This window comes from Antedon mediterranea, chromosome 6, assembly GCF_964355755.1.
Source record: "Antedon mediterranea chromosome 6, ecAntMedi1.1, whole genome shotgun sequence".
Taxonomy (NCBI): domain Eukaryota; kingdom Metazoa; phylum Echinodermata; class Crinoidea; order Comatulida; family Antedonidae; genus Antedon; species Antedon mediterranea.
Window position 1 is genome coordinate 10,192,547 of NC_092675.1, and position 12,849 is coordinate 10,205,395.

The window sequence follows — 12,849 nt, forward strand, 5'->3', positions numbered from 1 at the left end:
AAAGAGGCACCTAGAGTTCTGATTTTACCTGCAAAATATATGGTAGTGGGGTCACCAAACATATTGGTATAATTAACATTTGATTGCATGGCGGCCATGTTGGATTTCAAAATGGCGGACCCCAATAACTTTTCAGGTATATCTCTGCTAAAAAGGTACACAGTGCTCTGATTTTAGGTGCAAATTATATGGTAATGGGTCACCAAATATATTGCTATTTAACTAACATTTTGATTGCATGGCGGCCATTTTGAATTTCAAAATGGCAAGCTCAAAATGTTTCAATACGGTGCCTACAGTTGTAATTTTAGGTACAAAGTATAATATGGTATTGAGGTCAACAAACATATTGGTATAACGTCTTTGATTGCATGGCGGCCATTTTGAATGTAGCTCAAACCTGGTAACCACACAACAGCTCTGTACATCATAAATCACTCTTTCTGCATTTACAGCGTCCAAGATCACAGTCGGTGTGTCACAGCGATTTGTGACATCTGAAAGTTCCGGCAATGAACTCCAAACTGGACTAAATTTGTTGCCGTCCTTCCTCCATCCCCAGTTTGCTGGTTCCTGTTCAACCCTGAATGCATCTAGACAGTTGTACCACTTTCTGGCTTGTAGAGAAGACCGTTTCACATGTTCTCTTAATGCCGCAGATGTTGGGGGGATATTGAATTGAATTGAAATTTATATTTATACTGGGTAACCTCTTCAGTCAAAGACTGGTCTCCCAGAGGGCCCAGTTGGTGATCAGTGGCTGTGATGTACTAATACACCGGGGTAACCCCCTACTCGTCTCGAAAGATGTACTAGGTTCTTTAAAGTGCACACGAGCTAGATGTGTACACTGGACCTACGGTTTATAGTCCTTATCCGAGAAGACCCGTTCTACCACCAGAACCATGGAGTGAGTGAGCATCGAACCCCTGCCGATGTTATGGCTACGTAATTACGGTTCCACTGTCTTAACCGCTCGGCCACTCACTCAGTATTGTCAATAGTCTGTAGTAAAAGATATTGTCTTGCATCATTTACCTTCTTTCTACATAGTTACAACAAACTGTTCTAGATAATCTGTGTCACTAACATCCCCTACAGACAATGACATCGTCTCAAATTCCTTTCCTTGAACAGATGAAGTTGTATCACAACTGCTAAAGGAATGAAAGAACAAGAAGTAAGCGGCTGATGCTTGTGATCCAAGAGAAGTAATCTTGTGTATTGAGATATACTTCAAGTGCTTCCCCACTCCAAACTCGATCCAAAGCTCGTGGATGCCAGGTATTCTGTGGAAAGTTGACAATGAAATAACAACAACATCACTGTCTACAGTCTTGACAAGAATGCGCGGACAAATTTTAGCGGCATGTTTAACATGAACAAACATACGTTCATCTGCCTCTTCTATGTTACATGGCATCAGCGGTTTTATATTTACAGACTGGTTTGTTACAGCTCTGTCTCTCAGAGACCCTACAAACATTCCGTGATTTGTGTCAATGTTCTCTACTACTTCAGTTACAATTAATGAAACAACTCTGATTTGTTGTCATCATATCTCGAATATGTGGTCCAATTGTTGGGCATGCTCCCACTGGCTTTAACGCCCCTCCTTACACCAGAGCCGCGGTTTGAACGCGTACTAGACTTTAAACCGTCGTTAAAGTATCTATCGAAAACCAAATCTGGTCACGTCACTGATCGAAGTTGATGGTCTATATATGGTTGTACGACAAAATGAAGCACCATTAGTTGCTGCCAAGGTGTTAGATGGACCAGCAATAATCAATATGCTCGGCCCAATGATTCGAAGACATTCATTGAGTATATATCAAGTGTCATACAACCATCAACTTCGATCAGTGACACGACTAGATTTGTTTTTCGATAGATACTTTAACGACAGTTTAAAGTCTGGTACGCGTTCAAACCGCGTCTCTGGTGTAAGGAGGGTCGTTAAAGCCAGCGGGAGCTTGCCCAACAATTGGACCACATTTTTTAGATTTGATGACAACAAATCAGAGTTGTTTTCATTTATTGTAACTGAAGTAGTAGAGAACATTGGCACAAATCACGGAATGTTTGTAGGGTCTTTGGGAGACAGAACTGTAACAAACCAGTAAATATACAATCGCTGATGCCATGTAACATAGAAGAGGCAGATGAACGTATGTTTGTTCACGTTAAACTTGCCGCTGAAATTTTCCACGCATTGTCAAGACTGTACACAGTGATGTTGTTGTCAGCTTTCCACAGAATACCTGGCATCCACGAGCTTCGGATCGAGTTTGGAGTGGGGAAGCACTTGAAGTACATCCCAATACACGAGATTGCTTCTTCTCTTGGATCACAAGCATCAGCCGCTTACTTGTTCTTTCATACCATTAGCGGTTGTGATAGAACTTCATCTGTTTAAGGAAAAGGTAAAGCTACATTTAACGAGACTTTGAAAAAGATGCCATGTATGACTCCAGTTTTTGAGAGGATGTCATTGTCTGTAGGGCATGTTAGTGAAACAGACACAGATTATCTTGAACAGTTTGTTGTAACTATGTCTACTGCAGAACATTTAATGATGCAAGACGATATCTTTTTACAACAAGAGAAAGACTATTGAAAATATCCCCCAACATCTGCGGCATTAAGAGAACATGTGAAACGGAAGCCAGGAAGTGGTACGACTGTCTAGATGCATTCAGGGTTGAACAGGACCCAGCGAACTGGGGATAGAGGAAGGACGGCAACAAATTTAGTCCAGCTTGGAGTTCATTGCCGGAACTTTCAGATGTCACAAAGGTTTTAATTCGCTGTGGACACACCGACTGTGATCTTGGTGCTGTAAATGCAGAAAGAGTGATTTACGATGCACAGAGCTGTGTGGTTGCCAGGGAAAATGTAACCTACAATAAGTGTCCGTGTTAAATGCATGTAATTATGAACATAAACAAATAGTGTAAAGCCAGTACGGGTTGAGCTACATTCAAAATGGCCGCCATGCAATCAAAGACGTTATACCAATATGTTTGTTGACCTCAATACTATATTATACTTTGTACCTAAAATTATAACTGTAGGTACCGTACTGAAACATTTTGAGTTCGCCATTTTGAAATTCAAAATGGCCGCCATGCAATAAAAATGTCAGTTAAATACCAATATGTTTGGTTACCCATTACCATATAATTGGCACCTAAAATCAGAACTCTGTGTACCTTTTTAGCAGAGATACCTGAAAAGTGAAAATTTGAAGTCCGCCATTTTGAAATCCAAAATGGCCGCCATGCAATCAAAATGTTAGTTATACCAATATGTTTGGTGACCCCATTAACATATAATTTGCACCTAAAATCAGAACTCTAGGTGCCTTTTTAGCAGAGATATGCCTGAAAAATGAAAATTTAAAATCCGCTATTTTGAAATCCAACATGGCTGCCATGGAATCAAAATGTTAGTTATACCAGTATGTTTGGTGACCCCACTACCATATAATTTGCACCTAAATTCAGAACTCTATGTGCCTCTTTAGCAGAGATATACCTAAAAAGTGAAAATTTGAAGTCCGCCATTTTGAAATCCAAAATGGCCGCCATGCAATTAAAATGTTAGTTATACCAATATATCTTTGGTGACCCCATTACCATATAATTTGCACCTAAATTCAGAACTCTAGGTGCCTATTTAGCAAAGATATACCTGAAAAGTGAACAATTTGGGTCCGCCATTTTGAAATCCAAAATGGCGGCTTTCCTCTGACCAAATTTTGTGCAACCCTTCCATTTCATATTTTTGACACCCTAATGAATAACTGTGCAAAGTTTCAGAATGTTATCACAATTTGAAGGATTGGGTCACTTAACAGGCCTACTACAACATGTTTAATTGATTAAAGTTTAACTTTAATCGAACTAACACAAAACAATTGAAAATATATCACATCAATGACGATAAAATGACCATTACCATTCTAAAGGGAAAAATAGTTTAAGAGTTTCACTTAAAACTTATATAAGCCAAATATATATAACAAGTATGGATTCGGGTAAATTTAGCATTCCTTGCCTTTGGATGTCAAAGATACATTCGTCTGTAACTCTTGGACCTATTTGAAGAGAAAGCTTAGTAATCACCTTAATCAAATTCAGGATTGTAGTAACTTAATCTAAAGTGATTTGATTAATTAATAGTGGGTAATTTGAAATGCTGTATATTATAATCTTACTCCTGTATTCAAATTTATATATATATATATATATATATATATATATATATATATATATAAATCATACTGTAAATTATAGAAACAGTGCTCATATTCGGAACATGATCTCATAATCGCGTCGAGCATAGCTCATTGGCGAAAGTTCCATATTTTTTAGTTGTATGAAAAAATGTTTCTGGCTGGATTCGAACCTGCAACCTCTCGCTTACAGGGCGAGTATCATACCACTAGCCCACAGAGCCATGTATGGTATTATCACAGATTTTCACCCACCAGATACATTCTCTCATACAACAAACGCCCTCACAATCAGTGGAGGCTTAACAAGTCAGAATAAATTCCAACTTTAATTCGCAACGGTTTTTTAAATAATATTGTGTATATGTAAATCAATGATGTTGCGTAGCACCGTGTAAATTATATATAAATCATACTGTAAATTATAGAAACAGTGCTCATATTCGGAACATGATCTCATAATCGCGTCGAGCATAGCTCATTGGCGAAAGTTCCATATTTTTTAGTTGTATGAAAAAATGTTTCTGGCTGGATTCGAACCTGCAACCTCTCGCTTACAGGGCGAGTATCATACCACTAGACCACAGAGCCATGTATGGTATTATCACAGATTTTCACCCACCAGATACATTCTCTCATACAACAAACGCCCTCACAATCAGTGGAGGCTTAACAAGTCAGAATAAATTCCAACTTTAATTCGCAACGGTTTTTTAAATAATATTGTGTATATGTAAATCAATGATGTTGCGTAGCACCGTGTAAATTATATATAAATCATACTGTAAATTATAGAAACAGTGCTCATATTCGGAACATGATCTCATAATCGCGTCGAGCATAGCTCATTGGCGAAAGTTCCATATTTTTTAGTTGTATGAAAAAATGTTTCTGGCTGGATTCGAACCTGCAACCTCTCGCTTACAGGGCGAGTATCATATATATATATATATATATATATATATATATATATATATATATATATATATATATATATATATATATATATATATATATATATTTATATTGATGCGTTTAGGCTGCAAGAGTGCTCAATTGGAATCAAGAGCGAATATATATTTTTATAAAGTAGATGGAACACGGACGTCTATCACGGTGTTTCACGTTAAACGATCTTCAGTTGGCTGAACAATACCGTATCTCGATCGAAAAAAAAATTTAAAAAAAATGTATATATATATATATAATTTTTTTTATGTAGTTTATTTATGTAGATATGTAGTACTGTATCTATTAAAAAAGGTACTTGAACAAAATTAGTATAATCTTTTACAAAAATGCTTGTCAACTCAATGAGATCCAAATTGGCAATTGCCGCAAAATCCTCACTGGGTTTGACGTTGAAATTCACTCTAGAACTAAGAAGTTGAAAAGAGAACTTCCTGCATCTGAGTTTCAAAACAAACTCGGGATTATCGCCAATGATTGCCGTAAGCAATCAACGGTAATGGCCTGAAGGGGACATCACAAATTTGGTCTACCTGCAGACTTGGTTCGTTGGGACTTGTAACAAGAATCAGAGCAACACCTCTGATTCAGTTGTTGAAATTAATTGTCGACTTTCCGAAGGAGAGAAAAAACTTCTTTCCCGAGGACTTAAAAATCTGGCCAAAACCAAGGCAGGTCGGCGCACAACAACTATCTTTGGATATAGGGTCTTTATCCAGAAGATTACGATTACGTGAATATTTTTGCTGATTCAGACAGCACCACCACGCAAAACAAAGGCAACGTTAACAAATTTAGAAACATTTATCCAGGCTATTGAGGAGGATGTACAAAACTACGTCCCGAGTCCAGAGAAACGTGACAATGTCTCAAAACAAGAGAGGCAGGCCATTGCCAAATTGCGGCAGCATAACGATATCATCATTAAACCCGCTGATAAAGGTTCTGCCACTGTTGCTATGGACATCACATTTTATGAAGAGGAATCCTTAAGACAGCTAAACAATCCTCTTAATTATATATCGTAAACTTACAACAGATCCCATCACGGAAATTGCGGATAAGGTGACCAAATCTGTTTCTGTGATGGTAAAAGAGCACTCCATCGATCCTAAGATTGAACCTCATTTGGCACAGGTCAATCCAGTTCCAGGCAGATTTTATTTCCTACATAAAATCCACAAAGCAGGCAATCCTGGTAGACCTATTATTTCGGGAAATGGCACTGCTACAGAGAAAATTTCTAAATATGGGGATGATTTACTTAGACCATATGTGACTAATCTCCCTTCATACATTCAGGACTCCACGGACTTTATCCGCAAAATTTACATAATAATTCTGTTCTGGCTACATTAGATGTTTCATCGTTGTATACTACGTTAATAAATTACATGTTTTTCTACTTTTGGGAAAATTATTTAAAAGGACTTATTATTGAAAAATATAAGTTATTATAAAAAATTATAGAAAAGTAAGCACATGCAGTATTACGTCAACAATAATGTGTGACAAAACGCGTAAATCTTGTTGCTATGGTGCGTTTCTATGTTACAAAATCAGACAACTGTCATTCGTTATCGAACTGCATAGCGTACTACTAACGGCCTACTAACCTACTTTTCGTTAAACAATAACATTATTAATAGCATTATTATCAATGAACATGAGGAAGTAAGTAGTTATAACTTATGTATAAACTATTGTTTTAACCAAAATAATTGTATAAAGTACAATGAAAATTCGTAAATGATTTAAAATTACAAATTTAAATTGTCGCATTGCAATCTTTTTGGATCATGTTGAGACGCGTGCATGTTACTAAGGTGCGTGTCTATGTTACAAAATACACAGATACATCTTCATTCGTTATATCCAAACTTTGATACATAATAGATCGCTAAAGTAAAACATATTGATAACATTATTATCAATGGTCATGAGAAAGTAGGTACAGTAACTTTGTACAAAATATTGTATTAATCAAAATATAAACTTTCGTAAATATATTTAAAAATCTCATACCCTTGCCACTCTGTCATAAGCGCGTGCGTGTTTGCTAAGATGCTTGTCTATGTTACAAAATACAGAACAAAAACAAGAATATTAATCTTCATTGTAATAATTATATCCATCCCCAAACTGTGTACACTGCATAGAGACGTACGTACCCAGCCTTCATTTATGTAAAAAATATCCAGTTCGTTTAATAATACGAACAGTGTTAGTTACGAATTGTCAGCGTTAGTACGATTTGTAGCCTAAACCATTTTCTAATTTAATCACAATTAATTTTTTCCCAGTATTGATGGTCTACCATCATCTTACGGATGGAATATTCGACTAGGCATAGATAAAAAGGTGTTACGGTGTAAGGTAAAGAAAATGAAATGACGTGTTCTTACATAACTGTGATTTGCTGTTGCCAGTGACATACAGTATTGTATTAAAATTACTACAGTGATTAGTAAAATTACTATTACTATTTTAGTTTTGGAGGGGCGGACGCTGGGGTGTTGCCCTAGTTGCCCGGGCAACACCCTTAATTTCATACTAAATGTTTTTTTCTGCCACTAAATTAAAATTTAGATCCCACTTTATCATAGGCATATATTAACCATTAACGTCGTTATAGAAGTCCAGTGTTGGAAGAGTCTATATGTAAATTGACTGCAGCGTAAAATTAACCGCGCATAATTTAAGGGCGATCAGTGGATTTTTTTTTTCATTTCTCTACGTCCGTAAAATTAGGCCGAATTTCTGTAGTAATTACAAACTACTAATTACAAAATCCGTAATAATCCGAAAACCCCCTACTTAAGCCACTTTCACATCGCGCCCGGATTCGGTCCGGCGTCCTAAGAAAAATATTTCTACCATTGGGTGTGATTTTACATCGATCAAGAAATCTGATATCCGATGTCAAGCAAGGTCATTCATACTCAAAGCTGATTGGACAAAAGAAAAAAATCGTACGATTTCAGAAAACAAATGGCTTCTTGATCCATCGCTACGAATTTGGAACCCGAATCATGTACGTACTCAAATCGTACGAATTAATTGTGAACGATTCGTATGCTTTACAACTGAACCAATTTTCCATGATATTTTTCTCATGGTACCTCAAGAATCCGAGCGCGGTGTGAAAGCAGCTTAATAAATGAGCTAGATCGTGTACACCAATGCACTATGTGGCATGGTATTCTAAACTACCAAACAGTATTGTATTAAATAAGAAGTTCCTTAATCGTTTGATCTATTAGGCATAATAATTATTATTAGGTCAACTCTGTAACTAATGCACTACCCGATACTGAATACTTTAGGCCTACTCTGTTCAATCCGTTACACGTAAACCTAATGCAACAAATTATGTTGACAAAAAAAAAAGAAAATTAAATACTGTACCCGTGAAGTGCTCATTAAAACCATTTTTATGGTACATGAAAAAAAGGTTCTCGTATTCATGAAAAAAAAAAATAAAATACATAATATAATACAAAGTTAAAAATAAATATTTTTATGGTTAAAATTAGACTTGTTTTACTGCATGTGAGTTGTTGTTTTTACTTAAAATGTTGAGAGCATCATCTTGCATTCATTCCTTGGTGATGAGTTGTGGTAGTTCTCGTACATGAAAAGAAAGAAAACAGAATTACATATAATACAAAGTTATAAACAACATAAATATTTGTATGGTTAAAATTTCGCATATTAGACCTGAAATTTAACTGTCATTTGTTGTTTTTACCTAAAATGTTAAGAACATCATCTTGCATTAATTCCTTGGTGATGAGTTGTGGTAGTTCTCGTACATGAAAAGAAAGTGTATAAAAGTTATAAACAACATACATATTTGTATGGTTAAAATTTCGCAAGTTAGACTCGAAGTTGTTGTTTTTACCTAAAATGTTGAGACATTATCTTGCATTAATTCCTTGGTTGTCGTAGTTCCCGTCGTACATGAAAAGAAAACAATATATAAATTTATAAACAAATATTTATAAGTAAAACGTTTGGTTTAACAGTTACAGGCTACCCTCGAAATATATGATTGGTTAATTACTTACCTAACATTTCGGGGACATGTTGTTGTGGTGGTTGCAGTAAATCTAGGGAAAAAATACAAAGCTATGAAACAATAATATTTGTGTGTAAACGTTTAATTCAACTAGGTTAAGCCAGACTCAACCTTAAATTAATAACGAATTTGATTGTTTTACATGAAATATATATATAACTTTTGCTTGAACATCATCTCCAAGTCGATTTCTTGGTAGGTTGTAGAGTAGTACCCTCGAAAAGAAGTAGAAATCAAAAGAACAGAATTCAGAGTTATAAAAATTAACTTACAAGTGTCAAACTACTAAGTTAATAATTATATTATTTTTATTGAAATTAATTAAAATTGCGATTGAATATTCTTACCGGTATTCATCCGAGATATCAGTCGTGGCAGGGTTTCGTGAAAATGAAAAAAAACCCAACAAATTATAAAGTTATACTAACTGTAAGCCCACAGTACTTTTTTAAGTATGCTAAATCTTAAAAGTAAAAAAAAAAATATTTTTTTAAATACAATACAGTAAGTATTTTACCTATGACGTGTTAAAGGATTGTCCTGAATAAACGTCATGTATACCGTAGTTGCTGTTTCGTTGGCAAACTAAGATAGAAAAAAAATACAATAGCATTAACACATTATAATAACTAATATAGGAATAATATTTGCAATACAATGAACTCGAGGATGCCTTTATGTTTCTCAATATAGTATCATTAGCATTATTTATTATATATTAAAAGAATTATTATAGTGACAAATCTAGCTAGTTATTTACATTACATTTTTAATTTATTAACTGTACACAATACACAATAATTAATAAAAAATCGTATATACTTACTTAGATACAATACTTACCAATAGCAACAGGTTCGTTTTAATATTGTTATTGTTACATATACTATTATTATATTTATTTTAAGTATGAACATAAGACACTTAAAGAGAGAGAAACAAACATTGATGAATATGTTTTTTATATTATTACTGATGTTTACATTATCAATATTACTACTATATTATTCGTTTAATATTTTAACGACGCCACGAATGTGAATAATAAAAAAATTATGTTTAAATCAAACGCTGGTTAATACCCCGGCATGTTGGAATTATCTTTTCATTTTCTTGGATGGTATTCAAGATGTTAATTACAAGACCTAGAGATAGCCGATCATCCGCATTGAATGCCGTACAAGCCTGTCCAAGGTCAATCATCTCCCTACTTCCAATTGCTAGTGCTATGATTTTCAAAGCATGACCGACGGAATACACGTCACCCTTAACTGAATCGCAAGCACCATTAAGATATTTTTCTGGTGCTAAGTCTGGATAATCTTGTCGGAACTTCAGGCCCTCGTCCATCGATGAAAAGGTTAACTTCTTATGTTCTCTTGGGTATTGCAGTCTGCATGCCATACCGAAATCTGTAATCTTCGCTTTATATGTGGTCCCATCGTGGTGGATTAAGATATTTCTAAGCGCTACGTCATTGTGAAGCAGTCCTCTTTGATGGATGGTATTGAGGGCAGTGACCACTTCTATTGCCATAGACATACATTCAAGCGCACTTAATGAAGGTTGTCCTGTTTGCAATACCTGCAGAAATGTTGTACTGGACATGTTTCGAATGTTGCCAATAAACTCCTGTACCATACAGCATACTTGACCTTGGCGAAAAACGCCAAAGACTTGAGGAACAGAAGGTAGATCGTATAAAAACTTCATAACACGCGCTTCCATAACCATCTGGTACCATGCTTCATCAGGATTGTTATAACTATCCAAAAAGGCCGTTTTGACTGCGACAAGGAGTTGATTACCTGGAAAAAGATTTGATGACATCAAGTCAACACGTCCATAACTTCCCTGCCCAAGACGTACGGGATTACAAAGGTGAGAGACGCATGTGCTATCCAATAACCTCATAGGCGGCAGCATTTCCGAAAGTTTTGCTGTAGCATCTCTACAGTTAAGGACGGATGTTGGTGAGGTGGTGGTGTTACTTGTCGACGCACTATCGAAGCTACTTACAGATGACAATGGCCATTGCGATGAAGAAGATGATGAAACACTACCCAAACGTTTCCTTTGTGAAAGCTTACCAGTTGATAACGCGGATGTTGGTTTTTTTAAAATACACCGGGATGGAGAAGCGGTAGATGCCGAGGATGATGACGCCGCACTACGATCACGTTGCCTTGGGAGACTGATCTTTCCGGATGACAGACCTGGTATGGCAAGTATTTGGCCAGGAGAAAGCGCGAATGTCGATGACCGTGGCCTCACAGACGATTGTGATGATGATGGTGGTGATGATGATGATGATGATGATGATGATGATGATGACGACGACGACGACGACGACGATGACGACGACGACAATGACGACGACGAAGATGACGAACTCAAGTTGCTTTCCGCTGATTCATCACTTCTGATACAAAAAAGATGAATTACTGCTGTCCAAATCCTTCTAAATATTGACTTTCTTCTTTCTCTCTGGGGTACATCTTGTTGAGATCTACTTAATTCAAAACAAAACATAATTAATTCATAACACTAACAGTTACACTAGATTATTCGATAATAATTTCAATAGTAGACCAAGTTCCAGTAGTACTAAAGTAAAGAATAGCGATCAGCTTTGTAGGCCTACACTCAGCATGTTATCAGGGCTATGCCATACAAAAACTATCCTAGTATTAGTAAGTTCAGGAGCTAGTCTACAAATTACAATCACGTTTCTGCCTACCTTGACTACAGCAGAGCCAAGAACTAGGCCTAGCCTAGGCCATGGCTGTATTTATTATTTATTATTACATAGAGGCAGTAGGAATAGGTCTAGGCTAGTTAAGTGGCCTACTTAATCTACTACGTAGGCTAGTTATAGCGCCTAATTACCTAGGCCTAAGAATAAGATTTCTATTAATTATGCCTAGGTTAGCTTAGACCTAGTTTAGCTAGTCTACCTATCTAGTGTACTATTACTAATAGACCTGCTTCAAGGCCCTACCTATGTTGAAAGTCTCTCTCTAGTCTAGCCTACAGTTTGGCCTAGTAGATAGAGGCTAGACCTGGGCTACCTTTTAATTAGTACTAACTATACTACTACTACTACTACCTAACCTAGCCTAGTAATTTATCCTACTAGGCCTAGGCCTACTACTAGCGATAGGCTATATATTTTAGTTTTACGCACAGACCTCTAGGCCTAGCTAGACTAGGATTAGGAAAGAGGGCGTAGGCTTAGGCATCTAGCCTCTAGGCTTGTAGGCTAGACCTAGTCCTAGCTAGGGCCAGGCATAAGCTAGAATACTATTTATTACGCCTACATGGCATAGGCCTAGAGAGGCTAGTCTGCTAGTTTAGTCTACGCCTAGGCTTAGTAGAGTAGATAGGCCTAGGCCTAGCCTAGGATTTTGCCTTAAATAACAAATTACCACATTATATTGGTTAAGGCTAGGCCTACCCGCACTACGGGTAGGCTAGGCCTGGCCTAGGGCCTACGTAGTTACTTAGTAATAGTAGGCCTACCAACTAGGGCCTAGGCTAGGTTAGCTAGGGCCTAGGT

General features: G+C 36.5%; 1 protein-coding gene across 1 annotated transcript; it reads right to left on the reverse strand.

Annotated features, from left to right (window-relative positions):
* Positions 1–10,349: 10,349 nt before the first annotated feature.
* Positions 10,350–11,216, reverse strand: LOC140052415 (sperm motility kinase X-like). The gene has a single exon (XM_072098025.1). It carries the CDS (start codon positions 11,214–11,216, stop codon positions 10,350–10,352), a length of 867 nt encoding a protein of 288 aa, XP_071954126.1.
* Positions 11,217–12,849: the final 1,633 nt, after the last annotated feature.